Source organism: Gymnodraco acuticeps, unplaced genomic scaffold, assembly GCF_902827175.1.
Source record: "Gymnodraco acuticeps unplaced genomic scaffold, fGymAcu1.1, whole genome shotgun sequence".
Lineage (NCBI taxonomy): Eukaryota > Metazoa > Chordata > Actinopteri > Perciformes > Bathydraconidae > Gymnodraco > Gymnodraco acuticeps.
Window position 1 is genome coordinate 42,548 of NW_022990371.1, and position 17,947 is coordinate 60,494.

The 17,947-nt window shown below is 41.9% G+C and overlaps 1 protein-coding gene across 1 annotated transcript; it reads right to left on the reverse strand.

The window, feature by feature from the left end:
• Positions 1-8,549: 8,549 nt before the first annotated feature.
• Positions 8,550-17,180, reverse strand: LOC117551465. Its single transcript, XM_034224378.1, has 2 exons — positions 17,008-17,180; positions 8,550-15,076 (listed from the first exon to the last, which is right to left on the reverse strand). The coding sequence occupies exons 1-2, from the start codon at positions 17,033-17,035 to the stop codon at positions 11,949-11,951; spliced, it is 3,156 nt and encodes a 1,051-aa protein (XP_034080269.1). The 5' UTR covers positions 17,036-17,180; the 3' UTR covers positions 8,550-11,948.
• Between the last annotated feature and the right edge of the window lie 767 nt (positions 17,181-17,947).

The window sequence follows — 17,947 nt, forward strand, 5'->3', positions numbered from 1 at the left end:
TTAGTGTGTTGAATGTCATGAGAGATTGTGATATCTGACCCTTTATAAACCAATTATTTAATAAATACATAGAGAAAGTAAAATATTGTTGGTTGCTGCCCAAATGTGAAATGAGCCTTGTTTAACAATATTTAAATTTCATTAGTTTTAATAACATTAATTGATAACAGTGATTATTCACATTATTGTATTTCTATTTTAAAGGTCACCTATCATGCTATTTTTAGGCAATAGCATAGGTCTCAGATATATAATAATATATATAAAACATTTCTATGAAGTGTTTTGCTCAAAATACCAAACAGATCATTCTAGCCATGCCTCATATCCGTCTGTTTCACTTCCTGTTTCAAAAGTGCTGCTTTGGGGATAAAGCTTTAAAAAAAAAAAGAAGAAAAAAAAGGAGGGGTCTGAGCTCATGCGGGACCCGGCAGCTACTGTCTAAACTAAATGCTGCCGTGATGAAACGCCATATCATGGATTATCAAGGATTCTCTCTGAAACAGTTTGGAGCTCAAAGGCTTTCTCTCTTGCCGGTTATACCACAAGGTGAGTTCCTTTTATCTTCCTGCTTCTTCACGCACATGCTCTCCAGTACAGGTTAGCTCTGAGTGTTAGCGATGCTAATGTAAACACCGACCATATTACGTCCAAAACAGTCGGGCATTATTTCTGACAGCAACGTTTCTGATAGCAACGTTTCTGATTGGCCCGTGGGTCCACATTTCAGATATTACGTCATATCGGACGCAAATCTGGATCAGCTCCGTTGCAGCCCCGTTTTTAGAGATTTGGGTACGGAGGAAAAGAGAGAGGGTTTTATTTTCTGACGCTGCGTGAGTTCCCCTGACACACCGGGGACACATGTTTATGTATAAAATACATCAAAAAATGCATTTTATATGCTATATATGCCATTAATAACTGTGAAATATATACCTGGCTGCTAAATCCTAAGAACTGTTACAGGATTTGTATTTTTTTTTAAAGTTTTTTAAGTTTTTTTAAAATTTATTATATCATAACTTAGTACTTTTTTAAACATATGTACCATTAAGCTGTCTGTGGCTCTTTCCTGCTGTAACGATGCAAATGTCCCCTCTGTGGGACTAATAAAGGTATTCTGATTCAGATTTTGCATGATAGGTCCCCTTTAAGGTATTTGAAAAATGACATATTTTATTAATTTAATTTCTGATTATTTCCTAAATTATTCTACTTTGTTTATATTTATATTTATTTTTTATTTATATCTTAACTTATTTATTTCTTCATTTAATTAAGTATTTCTTGGAGCCTTAATGTTGGCAGCTTTTGGTTAATCTTAACTCAAATTAACCTGCACTTTTGTTTGGAAATTGCAGCTTTTACATATCCATTTAATTTTCCATAGTTTTATAAATTCAGTGTATTATTTATAATAATAACGGCACCTTCAGTCCTCCATAGGCTTTGCATTATACCCTTGTATAATAAAAAAACCCCTGCTTTTGTCACATCTATTTATAAAAGTAATGATAATCCCTTTCTCTCCAGTATTATATAACATATGTCATAAAACTAAAAGTAATCCTCTAGTTGAAACTGTGACAGCCGTCCTGCCCACTAGAGAGCATCAGAGAGCTGCAGCATTGAAAACATTATCAATTAATGCTGAAAATAAAACTTTTCTAGGTGTTCAAACTGTCCTAGATCTGCCAGCAGACTCTCTTTCATTTCCTCGGTGATGTTTGATAAAAATAAGACTTTGATGCTCACTCTTTTCCCCTGAAGATCCAGTCACACAGAGCTTCCTGTTGGACTCTCTTATGGCAGAAAGAAAGTCTCTGCAGGTGATCTCACACTGAAGCCCACTGATTCTCTGTCAGAAATAGCTTTTCATCCCACTCGGATTTAGAGGGGAGAGTTAACTGGGCTTCATCTGCATAATAACAATGAGAAAGAGAAACTGTTGAGAGGGATTTGGCACAGAGAGAGGGAAAAGCTGAGAGGAAGAAGAGAGAGACTTTTAATCTGATAACTGTCACATTGACTCCCTGTCAAGAGATGTATTAGGGCAAATATATAGTGATATACACAGAGAAGGATGAAGCACATACACACATGAGTTGATAATGTGACTTTATTTGAGGTCATTTGATTGTCTTTGAAATTGTTCGGTCATTTGTGTGGTCTTTGTGTCTCTGGTCACTTTGAGTGTCTTTTTGCCTTTTTTGTGGGACATTTTGTGCCATTTCGTGTCTTTTTGTAATTGTGTCGAGTGCCTTTCTGCTCATGTGCCTCTTAGTGGTTGTTTTGTATTTCTCTGTAGTCATTGTGTGTCTCTCCTGGGTAATTTTGCGTCTTTTTCCAGTCATTAAATGTCTATTTGTAGTCATTTTGTGTCTCTTTGCAGTCATGTTGTGGTCATTTCATGTCTTTTTGTAAATTGTTGTAATTTTAACGTCATTTTCTAGTTGTTTTGCGTCTTTTTCAGGTGATTTTGTGTCTTTTTGTAATAATTTCCTTTGTCTCTTTGTGGTTCAAAACATGACGAACAGGACTCACTCAGATCAGGATGGTAAATGGTTTTTCTTGGGAAGCCAGACGGAAATCATTTCACATGTAAACACAGTTTAAGGTCACTTTGAGTATCAGCAGCAGGACACACACACACACGCACGCACGCACGCACGCACGCACGCACGCACGCACGCACGCACGCACACACACACACACACACAATTTCCCAGCAGCCTTCATTAAAACATTCAAGAATACTTTTATTATTCATTTTGTATTAAATATGTTTGTACAGTAATACAAACACCTAACAGCCAATTCATGCTCATTAAAACATATTTAAACGCTTAATATCTAGTGATTTGAATGTCTCTTATTGCTGAAACACATATATTCTGCCAGAGATTGCTTTCAAATTTAAATATAAGTATTAGAAATAGAAACCAGAACCATATCGTCTAATATTTACGCCCCGGGGGAGAAAAAGGATATAAATATAGAAACTTTCCCTCATTAGGATTATTCAAGGGTCTGCTGGCTGTGAGCTAACACCGCTAACCACTGAGCTAATGTTCTGCCTTTTAATTAACTTTTCACTGATTAATTAATTAGTGGAGATAATGGAGCCACCTCTCATTCAGACCTATTTCAGGTGTGTAATTAAAGCCACTGTGCGCTGATTCTTCAAACACTCACTCCACTCTCACTTCCCAGAAACACCTTTTTAATTCTACTTATGTACATTTCTATTAACCGTCTACTGAAAACTACCAGATTTAATTGCATATTATGATACTTACTGTTCTCCCTACATTTTAGGGGCAAATATTGGACTTTTTATTCAACAAAAAAGTATTTTTTCAAATGTCCATTCCTTTTCTGTAGAATTAAAACAATGAATCTATAAATCTTTTGATTTTTAACATATTTCATTACCGAAAAACACAATACTATATAACTGAAATATTCTTTTTAATTATGGGTTCAGACAATTGGGGCGAAAAAAAACACTAGTGGAAGAATGATTAAGATTATAAGTAGGAGTACTACACTGTAAAAGTATGTATCAGCAAACAATACTTAAACTATGCACAGACAGTAAAAGTGTTTCTTGTGTAGTTAAATATCAGTTTTTTACTATTACATATCCTCTTTAGGTTGCATTCAAATGCCGTACATACTCAAAGGGGCATAATATTACTTTTGAAGCAGCTAAAATGTGTACTTAATGACAGTACTTGAGTAAAAGTACCACGTTATATAGCATCTGTATGGGTAGAATCAACAACCACATGACTACAGCAGTAATACATGATGTTTCCAGTGAGATGTTGAACACACACACACACACACACACACACACACACACACACACACACACACACACACACACACACATATACCATGTATACATCACTTCAGAGGACATTACATTGACTTACATACATTTTCCTGGAGACTTATCCTAACCTTAACCATAACCAACACATGCCTAACCCTTACCCTTAACCTTACCCTTACCCTTACCCTAATCCTAACCCTAACCAAGTCTTCACCCTAAAATTAATGATTCCCCTCATGGGGACCTCCATTATGTCCCCATAAGGGAAGCCAGTCCCCACACGTGACTGTGTACACAGATGTAGGTCCCCACAAGTATAGTAATGCTAGACCACACACACACACACACACACACACACACACACACACACACACACACACACACACACACACACACACACACACAGACACACACACAGACAGCGTTTCAGTGAATGAAATGTTCAGACAGAGGACCAGCTGCTGCGCTGCCAGACTAAATATTCACTTTGTCAAATCCATACACACACAGGCCGGACTAATGCACTCCATATCAATATTTTACCATGATTTTGGCTCAGCTGCTTCATACAGACGGTAAACATGTCCCACAAGAGATGTATGTAATCTGCTTTTACAAATGACGCTATTAAATTATCAATCAACTTTAGTTTTGCGCCAAAACAACGAAAATCAGTTAAAATGCATCTGTTTGACGTATTTTCTTTGTTTTTTTCTCACTTTACAAGATTTTCTGTCCCAGCTGGAGCATTTTAACACTCAATGACCTTCCATTCGCACACCTGCTATCCACAGATAAGTGCTTTTATTAATTCCCCTTATTAAACATGTATAGCCTCCGTAGATCTGAGCTAATGCCCTATCCTTTAGAGTCTCCTGCTTTTCATTTTGCGTCGTTAAAAAGGAACTCACAGTTTCATTTTGAACAAAGCCGATGGATTCGAGGTTACAATTTATTCATTTGTTCAACACAAGCAGTTATTTACGGCCTTAATTTAATTAAATTGTTCCCATGCTTTAGTTCAATTCATAGGTACGGGATAGTTGTTTGGACAAAGCAAGTTACATCTCAAACTCTGCATGTTTTTGAAGATATATTCCATACAATCATAACATCCTTTTTGAACTACTTGACTAACATAATCCCATGCAAAGGAAACGTCAAAGAGGAAATATTCTGATCATGTTCTAGCCAAAATGAGCATGAGTGTTACACAGTGATGTCATCATGTTGGGGTATTTTAATGTTTTATATTTAATTAATTAGACATTCCTAAAAAATACATTACTTAAAATTGTGCTTATTTTAGAAGAATGTTCATATTTTCCAGTTCTTGTTTGAGTTAAATGTTCAAGTAGTTTCTTTGGGTTGAGACAAGCTTTTAAAAAATCGTCTAAATTTAGGAAACATGTATTTATAGCTGAGACCTTAATCTTTTATTTGGTGCTGGTTAGAATAATCTTACATACAATATTCCATAAATACAGCAGAGAAGTAAAAAGTAAGTCTCCCTTCAGCCTTCGCTCCGTGTGTATTTCACATTTCCATCTTTAAAAGTAAGCTCCTTTGTGGCCTTTTGCTTTCAAGGAGGCTGGAAAATATAAAACAGTCTTCAGATCATTTAGCAGGGATTATTTCTGGCTCTGAGAGGAACGTCACAGCTCGTTGTGGTCCTTCGTAACTTCACAGACTTTCCTCTCTGGAGATTTTTAACACACTAAAAAACTAGACTAGAGTGATTGTGTTTTTAAAATAACGGCCCTCCAGGGTTTAGAGAAAAAACAAACTGTAGACAGCAAGACGTGTTAATGTCTTCTGTTCCTACACATCCTGATTCATGTCCCAAAGACAAAGAAACATCTCACCGCTGCTAGTGTTTGTGTGTTATTGCCTTCTTTAAAGAGTCCTCTCCTGCTGATGTTCAGGTGTATATCAGTATGTAGTGTCTCTACTTTAAAGAGTCCTCTCCTGCTGATGTTCAGGTGTATATCAGTATGTAGTGTCTCTACTTTAAAGAGTCCTATCCTACTGATGTTCAGGTGTATATCAGTATGTAGTGTCTCTACTTTAAAGAGTCCTCTCCTGCTGATGTTCAGGTGTATATCAGTATGTAGTGTCTCTACTTTAAAGAGTCCTCTCCTGCTGATGTTCAGGTGTATATCAGTATGTAGTGTCTCTACTTTAAAGAGTCCTGTCCTGCTAATGTTCAGGTGTATATCAGTATGTAGTGTCTCTACTTTAAAGAGTCCTCTCCTGCTGATGTTCAGGTGTATATCAGTATGTAGTGTCTCTACTTTAAAGAGTCCTCTCCTGCTGATGTTCAGGTGTATATCAGTATGTAGTGTCTCTACTTTAAAGAGTCCTCTCCTGCTGATGTTCAGGTGTATATCAGTATGTAGTGTCTCTACTTTAAAGAGTCCTATCCTACTGATGTTCAGGTGTATATCAGTATGTAGTGTCTCTACTTTAAAGAGTCCTCTCCTGCTGATGTTCAGGTGTATATCAGTATGTAGTGTCTCTACTTTAAAGAGTCCTCTCCTGCTGATGTTCAGGTGTATATCAGTATGTAGTGTCTCTACTTTAAAGAGTCCTGTCCTGCTAATGTTCAGGTGTATATCAGTATGTAGTGTCTCTACTTTAAAGAGTCCTTTCCTGCTGATGTTCAGGTGTATATCAGTATGTAGTGTCTCTACTTTAAAGAGTCCTCTCCTGCTAATGTTCAGGTGTATATCAGTATGTAGTGTCTCTACTTTAAAGAGTCCTCTCCTGCTGATGTTCAGGTGTATATCAGTATGTAGTGTCTCTACTTTAAAGAGTCCTCTCCTGCTGATGTTCAGGTGTATATCAGTATGTAGTGTCTCTACTTTAAAGAGTCCTCTCCTGCTGATGTTCAGGTGTATATCAGTATGTAGTGTCTCTACTTTAAAGAGTCCTCTCCTGCTGATGTTCAGGTGTATATCAGTATGTAGTGTCTCTACTTTAAAGAGTCCTATCCTACTGATGTTCAGGTGTATATCAGTATGTAGTGTCTCTACTTTAAAGAGTCCTCTCCTGCTGATGTTCAGGTGTATATCAGTATGTAGTGTCTCTACTTTAAAGAGTCCTCTCCTGCTGATGTTCAGGTGTATATCAGTATGTAGTGTCTCTACTTTAAAGAGTCCTGTCCTGCTAATGTTCAGGTGTATATCAGTATGTAGTGTCTCTACTTTAAAGAGTCCTCTCCTGCTGATGTTCAGGTGTATATCAGTATGTAGTGTCTCTACTTTAAAGAGTCCTCTCCTGCTGATGTTCAGGTGTATATCAGTATGTAGTGTCTCTACTTTAAAGAGTCCTCTCCTGCTGATGTTCAGGTGTATATCAGTATGTAGTGTCTCTACTTTAAAGAGTCCTCTCCTGCTGATGTTCAGGTGTATATCAGTATGTAGTGTCTCTACTTTAAAGAGTCCTGTCCTGCTAATGTTCAGGTGTATATCAGTATGTAGTGTCTCTACTTTAAAGAGTCCTCTCCTGCTAATGTTCAGGTGTATATCAGTATGTAGTGTCTCTACTTTAAAGAGTCCTCTCCTGCTGATGTTCAGGTGTATATCAGTATGTAGTGTCTCTACTTTAAAGAGTCCTCTCCTGCTGATGTTCAGGTGTATATCAGTATGTAGTGTCTCTACTTTAAAGAGTCCTCTCCTGCTGATGTTCAGGTGTATATCAGTATGTAGTGTCTCTACTTTAAAGAGTTCTCTCCTGCTGATGTTCAGGTGTATATCAGTATGTAGTGTCTCTACTTTAAAGAGTCCTCTCCTGCTGATGTTCAGCTGTATATCAGTATGTAGTGTCTCTACTTTAAAGAGTCCTCTCCTGCTGATGTTCAGGTGTATATTAGTATGTAGTGTCTCTACTTTAAAGAGTCCTCTCCTGCTGATGTGCAGGTGTATATCAGTATGTAGTGTCTCTACTTTAAAGAGTCCTCTCCTGCTGATGTTCAGGTGTATATCAGTATGTAGTGTCTACTTTAAAGAGTCCTCTCCTGCTGATGTTCAGGTGTATATCAGTATGTAGTGTCTCTACTTTAAAGAGTCCTCTCCTGCTGATGTTCAGGTGTATATCAGTATGTAGTGTCTCTACTTTAAAGAGTCCTCTCCTGCTGATGTTCAGGTGTATATCAGTATGTAGTGTCTCTACTTTAAAGAGTCCTCTCCTGCTGATGTTCAGGTGTATATCAGTATGTAGTGTCTCTACTTTAAAGAGTCCTCTCCTGCTGATGTTCAGGTGTATATCAGTATGTAGTGTCTACTTTAAAGAGTCCTCTCCTGCTGATGTTCAGGTGTATATCAGTATGTAGTGTCTCTACTTTAAAGAGTCCTCTCCTGCTGATGTTCAAGTGTATATCAGTATGTAGTGTCTCTACTTTAAAGAGTCCTCTCCTGCTGATGTTCAGGTGTATATCAGTATGTAGTGTCTCTACTTTAAAGAGTCCTCTCCTGCTGATGTTCAGGTGTATATCAGTATGTAGTGTCTCTACTTTAAAGAGTCCTCTCCTGCTGATGTTCAGGTGTATATCAGTATGTAGTGTCTACTTTAAAGAGTCCTCTCCTGCTGATGTTCAGGTGTATATCATGTTAGAGATTAAAAGGGATATCTGATCCGCTTTTCAAATCTCCGCGCGTTCCTATGAAGCTGGTTATAATACAGGAAGAAATCCAGTGCCACCAAGTAAACAATATCTACTTTAATGGTAATATGACAAAATAATACAATCAATACAGTACAAATTCAATACAGTTAATCTTTGGGATCCCGAATTTACCTGCACGTGAGCCAGCCAGAGGAAAGAGGCTGAACACCGCCTGTGTTTCTGTGTTTCTACTCTGTGTCAATGGGAGGAGTTATCAGATCCTCCCATTCGGACATCATTGATTGGCCGCCCCAAATATCACAGACCCCTTAGACCTTAGGCTTCCCCAATCACTGTAGCATGTCTAAACTGAAGGCAACTCAAGACATGCTTTCACCTTCCCCCATCTTCCTTTGTCCTCAAAAACATATGTCCAAACAGGCCCCACATCCAGCTCACAGTTCCACCCAAATTATTCCCTTTTTAAGCTTATCCATAGTTTGCTAACATGAATAAATACAAATATAACTTTACAAATCCCCCTTTTGGTCTCATTTTAAGAGATCAACTATTTCAAGACACTCACATTATAACCTGGGATTCAGACTATTTAAACATTCAGGAATGGCTCCACATATCAACTTCATATGACCGTGTAGAAATACCAAAATATATCCTCAGTGTTTAGACAAATCGTCCATCAATAGCACAAAAATAAACATACCAAAAAATATATAGAAGAAAATAGTAAAATATATCATTTATCATTTAGTCCTCCTTAATCATCAAATTACAAACTTTAAAAATAGCTTGCATCTCAAAGATTTGCTTCAAGACAATTATAGTAAAAACACATTTAACATTTAGGATTATTAGCAATCCACCTGAGGTATAAAATCTGGATTGTAAAGGTCCAGTTGAAATTCACAGTTCAAAGTATAGCATTCACAGTGGTGATTCGATTAATCCGTAATCTGCAAAATTGCAGTGTCCTCAAGCTTTAACATTACTTCACTACGCTTTAGTCAAAAGTAAGGCACTTATCTATACATTCATTTTAGTCAAATACATTGTTTAAAAATCTGAAAAAGAAGAATCAGACATTTATTGCGTAGTGTAAAAACCCGAAAATGTAAAATCTATATACATCTTCTACATTCTGAGTGTCAATTTTAATCAACCTGTCATTCATTTTGTGGGGGTCCCCATGGAGCAGAAGCCGTGATTGTGCCCCACGGATCTGAAAGCTGGGCGTCGTACATCAACACGGAGTCATCCACTGTGGAATATCCCACTAGTCTCTGTGGAGCCTGGAGGGCGGTTTTGGTCATCTTTCGTATGGCTAGTTTAACTACAGTGACCAAGCAGATTATCACAATTAGCACAACTAAGATAAACATTGAAACGGTCACTGCAAATTTAACCAACCCCGCACCCCACGATCCAAAAGTTCCAGTTAAATCCCCAAGGGTAAACCCATGAGTTTCATGCAACTCTTTTATCCCCCTGGCGGTATCATGAGCCATATCCATGACCTCAGGTGTAGCATCAGAGATGAAAGAACAACACTCAGATCCAATCACCTTGCATGTGCCCCCCTGGGCGGCTAATAAAAGATCCAGTGCCATACGGTTTTGTAATGCTACAGTCCTAACCTCCTGTAATTCCTTATGTTCGGCTAACATGGCTGTGTTAGATGCATTTAAGTGATTTTCCACTACTTTGGACAACGCCACAATTTCCTGCTGAGAAACATAAATACCGTACCATGGTAAAAATAGACTAGCCATCCGCTGTCCTTCTGTAATCGACCTGCTGTTTCTATGTAGAGAGGGAAGTATAGCTGCAATCTCATCAGTCTTCACTTTACGGATTAAAGGGATTAGATAGGCCAGGTAACAGGTGCCATAGAAAATGTCATAAGGCATACAGCCATAGGCTCGGTCCCCACAAACTAAGTAAACCCTCTGCGGGAGGGGCGTTCTGGCTAACTGCACCTTTATTACGGTATTACAGTCGCTGTGGCCCACATCTGGAGAGGTAAGAGATCCTCTTTCATTCTGGAAACAGATGGACACATTCTTCCACTCATGTACTACAACTGGGGGAACATAGACAGAACAGTCACGGGTAGGGGACTTACCTAAGGGTAATGGCTGCGAACAGTCATGTATTTTAACCTCAACTGAGTCCACTGTTCTGGAGCCGAACCAGGGCACTACTGTTACCAAAGCCTCAACTAATAAAGATGGAGTGTGTGGTTGCAGTGTACATATTGGACTGGTAAAGTTAACCGAGCAATTAGTCTGGGCTAGAGCTAATTGGAATCTGTATTCAAAAGCTAGGTTAATATATTTCTTCACATATATTAGTCTTAGGACCGTCAACTGTTTGAACCCCTCTGGCAGGTAATCCTTATTTACTGTCTCCACAATGAGCGAGATTAAACCCTTGTATTGTAGAGGTTTCTCAGAGTTTATTGGATACGAAGGAGTGTAACAATCCTCGGCCTCATCTCCAATGCGGGATGCTATGTCATTCCAGCTAACTAAACCGTAGTCCGCTTTCGTGAAAGGAATTGGGCTAAACATGGGAGAATGTACGGATTCTGGCATGTTTTGGCACAGCCAACAGTTGCTAACATTGCGTTCATGTGCATAGTCTAACATTAAACTCATTGCCGAATTGGTTTTAGTTAGTTTAGGTGGAGCGATTAAGGCCTTTTTTGAAGAATCTACATCCTCTCCTGTTTGTTTAAGTGGAGTGGATATTAGGGCTTTTTCCGGAGAACCTGTTTCATGATATGGTTCAATATATGTTCTAATAGAGGCGTGTCCGGCGACCCCTAAATTAGAAAAATCTGTTTCATGCTCTGGTTCAATAAATGCACATCCAGTGACCCCCGAATTGGGAGCTTTGTAATCTGGCTTCCGTGCCGTGCACTGGGACTCATATTTTAACTGTTCTGCCGTGCTACACCACAGTTCTGGGGGCATATTTGCAATGGTGTTGAGTGTTATTCTTACCATCCCTGACGAGACCCGGAACTCCTGATACTGCGTCCCTGGATACGCTTCCCACACCGTGTAGTCGCCACCCTTGCTTAAAAACACAGGGTAGGTAATAACACAGTTTGGTGAGTTACATATTGCAGTTGGGCAGTCAAAAGAAATCTTCTGTGGTTCGTGAGCAGAGAGAGGGGCATTCCTCCTTCTTCTCTCTCTGTGTCTCTCTCTCATTGTACTGAATGTTAGTGTGGTGATTGGAAACAACCTGTCTTTGTCGCTAGGCACTGATTGGCCCGTTGGTGTGATTTTGCCCTCAGAGTCTGGGCCACCTGTCGTTGGAATGGTCACAGCTTCATCAAGCGGGGCTACCTTGGACAGGTACAGCAGGCCCAGCACGAGGAGGATGATGACAGCTTTCACACGCCAGCCTCCGGTGGAGGAGACAGACGCCATCTGGAAGCGTTGATCCACCCCGCTCTGCCTCGTTCCCTCAGGACCGTTCCTCGCCGTCCTCTTCAGCCCGCCCGCTTATGGCGACTTCTGGGTCGGTGATAGGAGTGTTGTCCTCTGGTTCCTCCTCCTCTGCGCGGACTACGTCCGTGATGATGTCGTCTAGGGTCCTTCCCGGAGGTTTCCCCACTGCGCACTGATTCCAGTGGTACCAGATGTCTCCTTTCCCTTCCAAGCGGACAGCGTGAGATGTCCTCTGCATCACCCGATGGGGTCCAGAGAACCTGGGTCTCAGCCACTTGGGTCTGATCGCTTTCAGCCAGACGAACTCCGCAGTGTTCGCTTCGTGTTTCTCGGGTCCCCCTTTTGCCTCTGCAACCTGGGTGGAAAAATCTGCCACTAATCCCTTAAGTTGCTGGAAGTATGGTTTCGAACTCAGAACCTCTACTTCCTTTCCTACACTTAGGGCTCCTGGACCTGGGAACTGGTGACCATAAGTGAGCTCAAATGGAGAGAAACCTGTCCCTTTGTTAATGGAGCTCCTGATTGACAGAAGAGCCAGAGGCAATGCATCTACCCATTTCATGCCCGTCTCTTCACATGCTTTGCTGAGTTTTTGTTTTAAGTTCTGGTTCATCCTTTCCACTTTTCCCTGAGACTGTGGATGATAAACTGCTCCAAAACTGTGTCTTAGTCCTAGGGACTCTTCTACTGTGCGTAGGTCATGGTTCTTGAAATGGCTGCCATTGTCTGACCTCACTTTCCTAGGAAATCCATGTAATGGAATGTAATGCGTGACTAGGAATTTGATCACTGAGTCTGCATCTTCTCTTCTGCAAGGGATAGCTTCTGGCCAACCTGTGTATCCATCTACTACTACTAACAAATATCTGAATCCTCTTACTTTGTCAATCATGTCAGTGTAGTCAATGATGATTTCTTCTCCTGCCATCTTAGGTAAAGGAAACTTTCCCTGGTGTGGTTTCACAGTGGCTCTGATGTTATGGGTTAAGCAAATTACACACTCTTCTAGGTGATTTGCTATCATGTCTGGTAGGTATGGGTGCCACCAGTGGGTCAGGTGCCTGTTCATCTGAGTTTTACCACAATGCGTTGGGCCGTGTGCTTCTTTAAGCATGGATCTTATCCACTCTGGGGGTATAACCGGTCTCCCATCTGGGGAGTACCATATCCCCTCTTTGTTGGTAGCTCCCCGGTTTGACCATAGTTTTTTGTCTTGAGGAGACCCCGCTTCTTGAGCTTCTTTAAGCGTCTCATCTGTCATTGCGGGCAGCAAGTCAGCAGATTTTAAGACAAGCATTTGATACCATGGTGTATATCCTGCCTTCTCTTTAGCTGCTTTGTCTGCTGCATTGTTACCCCAAGCCAAGTAGTTGTTTTCTGCGTTGTGACCTTTACACTTAAGTAAAGCTAACTTGTTGGGCAACATTACTGCTTCTGCAAGCCTTTTGATCTCTTTCTCATGTTTGATGGGGGTATTTGTGGACGTTACAAATCCTGCTCTCAACCATTGTCGCATTTCCACGTGAATTACGCCGTGGACATATGCTGAATCAGTGTAGATGTTTACATCCTTTCCTTTTGATAGCTCTAATGCTGCGATGACTCCCATTACTTCTGCCAACTGTGCTGATACTTTCCCTGTTACTTCCCCAGCTGATACTTCCTCAAAGTTTCCCTCAGGTTTTTGTTTTACCACGGCATAGGCTGCTTGGAGGCCGTTTTGGGGATGTCTAAAACAACAGCCGTCTGTGAACAGGTTTTCTGCCTGTGGGATGGGCTCGTCTCTGAGATCTATTCTTAGCTTCACATCTTGAATGATTCTTTCCTCACACCTATGGGGCTCTCCGCTACCTATGGTGTCTGCGCTGTTAACTCCTTCGTGTGTGTATGTGATGTGTGCCTTTGTCAGAGTTTTCTCCAGCCTTGTTTGTCTCGTTGAAGTCATTGTGAATGCACTTGAGTTCACAAAAGAGACAATGCTGTGTGTTGTCAGTACTGTCAAAGGATGGCCCATCACAATGTGTGAAATCTTGTTTAAGATACGTGCTGTACCTGCCGCGTGTCTCATGCAGGGAGGTTCTCTGTTTTCCACTCTGTCCAGTGTAACACTGACATACATCAATATTGTCCTACAACCCCCCTTTTTCTGAAAAAGAATCCCATTTACTGTGTCTTCATTTTCAGAAACATCAAGAAAGAATGGTAATGCATAGGATGCCGCGGCGAGAGCCGTGACTTGAGACATGGATTGTTTGAGAGAAATGAACGCAGCTTCTGCCGCTTGTGTCCAGTCTAGTGTGGCAGTGAGATTGCGCATGCCTTTCTCGTTGATGAGTTTTCTGAGTTCAGCTGTTCTTGGGTTATACTCTGGGATGTAGTGTCTGCTGTAGCCTGTGAGGCCCAAAAAAGACAACATGTCTTTGACTGTCTTGGGTTTCGGGTGGTTCAAAATGTGTTCCTGATGCGCTGCTGACATGCCCGTGCCTGCTGGGGAAATCACTCTGCCCAAAAATGTCACCTCTTTACGGGTGCATTGTAGCTTTTTCTTGGAGACTTTGAACCCTGATGTGTGGAGGCGCACCAGTAGGTGTCTGGTGGCCTCCAAACAAGAGGCTGCAGAAGGTGCTGCGATGAGAAGGTCGTCTACATACTGTATTAATACTACTCCCACTGGCAATGTAACGCCCTCTAGCTGTTCCCTGAGCACTTTGTTGAATATTCCTGGAGACAAACTGAAGCCTTGTGGTAGTCTTGTGTATTGTAGTTTCTCCCCTCCTATTGTAAAAGAAAAAATAGGTCTCATACTCTCTGCCAGAGGTATGCAGAAGAAAGCGTTGGCTAGGTCAATACAGGTGAACCATGTATGTTCAGGTGAGACATTACAGATAGCCGTGTAGGGGTTAGGAACTGGTATCAGAGCTGTAGTCGTAATAGCATTAATGGTTCTCAAATCATGAGCCATTCTGTACTCCCCGCTAGATTTTGATACAGGAAGTATGGGAGTATTCCAAAGGCTTTGTGAGGGTTCTAACACCCCTGCTTTCTTCAGTCCCTCAACTGCCTTGTCAACACCCCCTTTTGCCTGTGGCTTGATCGGGTATTGTGACCGGCTCACAGGCACAGAGCTGCTGACCTCAAATGTTACTGGTGTGGCTTTTAAGCAGAAACCTACATCATGAGAGTGCGACGCCCACAGGTTAGACGGGAGATCACGCAACATGTCAACTGTATATGCATGGTCAGTTTTTTCCCTACCATGATGTCTATCTACTTCGTGTCTTTCCATGTGGATGCATTCTTGTGTGTAGATTTTAAGACGATACGCTCTGTGTGAGGGAGAGTATGTCAGTGCTGCGATCTGCGTAGGTTCCCAATCTTCGACTTCTAGCAGCGTCTTTACCATGGGACCAAGTTCTTTAGCTTCATAACTCTTTTTGATAGCTAATGTAATGTGCGGTGTGGACTCAGCAGACAAACGGTACCAGTACAGTTGTTCCTCAGAGAGCTCAACCGACGCAGCCACACCCGCCTGTCCCACAAAGAGATTTGTCGTGGTAACGTCCCACACGGCCATAGACACCTCATTATCATACTCATATTCATAACCTAGGTCGTCTTTTCTATCATAATTCAGCGTCAGGTGGGGGGGGTCTGGAGGGGGGCCATAAGGCCTGAGGAGGTTAATCCATGGCTTCCATTGTTGAAAAATGGAATACAGTCCAGGTGTGTTGTCCCGAGGTCGGTCCAACAGTCCCCAGAATATAGTGGCATGTTGGGTTGCTTCTGCCTCAGTGGACTGGGCCAACATCATCTGAGAACCTGATGTTATGGTAGCAGACGAACAATTGATGGTTGTGCCATTTGGGAATGATATTATCAGTCCATCCGGGGAACAGAGGATGGAGGCATTCGCTTTGATCAGAATATCCCTACCCATGAGGTTAGCCGGGCTTTTTGGTGCAAGAATATACTGGTGTAAGAATGTCTGTCCTGCTATCTTGGTGGATAACAGCGTGGAAAGCGGTATTATTTCTATTTTTCCCGAAAACCCTATGACTGAGACTGTTGTAGATGTTTTGGACGCCTTGAAGACGGGAGAATTGATGGTGGAATATCTTGCTCCTGAATCAACAAGGAACGGTAGGTTTGAGTCTTTAACAGTCATATTAATGTATGGATCCGCCAGGCCCGTACATCCAGGGTTCCCTGGGCGTCTTCATTCTTCGTAGTATTCCCCCTCATATAGGACAAACTGGCCATAGGGGGCGGCCATAGCATTAGGGGCAATGTGACCCTGGTTCGGTTGTTGCGGCAATGGGACAGCCTCCTGGGGTGTCTGGATATATGGTTTCTCCGATCCGTTCCCCCCTTTAGCCCGCCCCCTTCCAGGTGGGGCTCCATGTGGGCACTGCTTGAACCAGTGATCTGGCTGTCCGCAAATGAAACACACCTTCACGTATTCCAATCTAGGAGTCATCCCAAAGCCACCTCGACCTCTGACCCCTCCTCTGAACCCGCCCCTCTGTTGCCAAGAGTTATTATTGTAGCCAAATTGGGGCTGACTATAGGGCGGACCCTGGTTGGAAAGGCCCCCTTTTGGGTTTTGCTGCCCCTGTGGCTGCGCGGCCGGCGCTACTGGGTGAACAATCAACTGTTTGGCATTCTTTTTGTCATTCTGAACTGTTTTCCGGGCTATTTCCAGCTGCGTTCGCAGTAACTGCACCCTCAACTCCTCTTCCTCAGTTTTAACCTCTGTATGTTGTTTGTTGAATTTACTTAAATGATGGGCTAAATGACGTTCCCACGTCTGTGTGTTTAACTGATCTACCTCTGGATTGTCCTCCATCAGACTTTTAATTTCTTTCGGCACTGCCGCAAGCACTGCTTTACGGAACATCTGTATATGTTGGTCATTATTATCTGGACTGTAGTCAGTTGCCATTGTGTATTGTTGGCGTGCCCTGAGCAACATGGTTGCTGCAGCCTCTCCAGGTGTAAATGTAAATGACAGTGATCCGTAACCTCCCCCTGTCTGTGGGAAATGCTCTCTCATTGCTTTGCCCAGCTTGCTGTGAACATCGTCAAAGGAAATAGGCACGTCATCTTTCATTGTCGATGTTCCTGATCTATCCTCAACTCTTTCTACCTCATAATAGGAAGTCTGTTGTGCTAGTATTCTCCTGAAATCTCCCAGACAGATAGTCTGTCCTACAGCCATGTCCGCAAACCTTCGCATCCAATGTCTCCCTCCCTCAGTAGGCAACGGCATTTTATCGATCAGCGCATGTATGTCCCCTAGTGTGAAAGGATGATAAGCCGTCTTCCCGTTTTGCGCGGCCACTAAAGGCGCCTGTAATACTGGATACATAAAAGCATGCTTGGTGGGGTCTTCTGCGGTGTGGTGAGACCTTAATCTGTTACGGGGCATTGAAAGAACCTGATCTACTTCCACTAGTTCACTTATTGTTCCTGTCAGAGATATCTGCTTAACTTTGCACCTCGCCCTCCTGCTGTCTTCCTCTTCCTGAGAGCTGTCTTTACGACCCTGGCCACCTGCTCCATTGTAAAACCCCCCAGTTTCATGGCTTGCTGTTTCCCTATCCCTTTTATGGCCCGCTATCTTTCTATCACTTCTGTGGTTCGCCGTCTCTTCCCCACTTTCATGGCCCGATGCCCCCCCCTCAACACCTGGGTAATTAGACGTATACGTTTGGCGTGATCTGTTCTGAAAAGGATCACATCTCTCCCCCTTCTCTATATCTTCTAGCGAGCCCTCATATCCGCTCTGTTCCTGTCTCCTGTCTTCCTCCATGCGTCTATCTTGAATCTGTTGTTCATAGCACCGCCTTTCTCGTATTTCCCTCTCATCTAGGAGGTCAGTTGTGTATGTTGTGTCTGCCTGTGTAGCGCCTGAGTGGTTATCTGTAAGATTTGTCAGAAGGGAAGTCAATTTTTCTGAGGTGAGCTCCTTATCAAGTGGTCGACTGTCCCTGCTCGGGGAAACCCCCTCCTGGT

What these genes read in the sequence shown, in the direction of transcription:
- LOC117551465 (XM_034224378.1), bottom strand. Translation starts at nt 17,035, where the DNA reads ATGACGTGCCTATTTCCTTTGACGATGT. An exon ending in CCTATTTCCTTTGACGATGT is followed by an intron (nt 15,077 to 17,007) that starts TCACAGCAAGCT and finishes AAGCCACACCAG; the next exon opens with TAACATTTGAGGTCAGCAGC.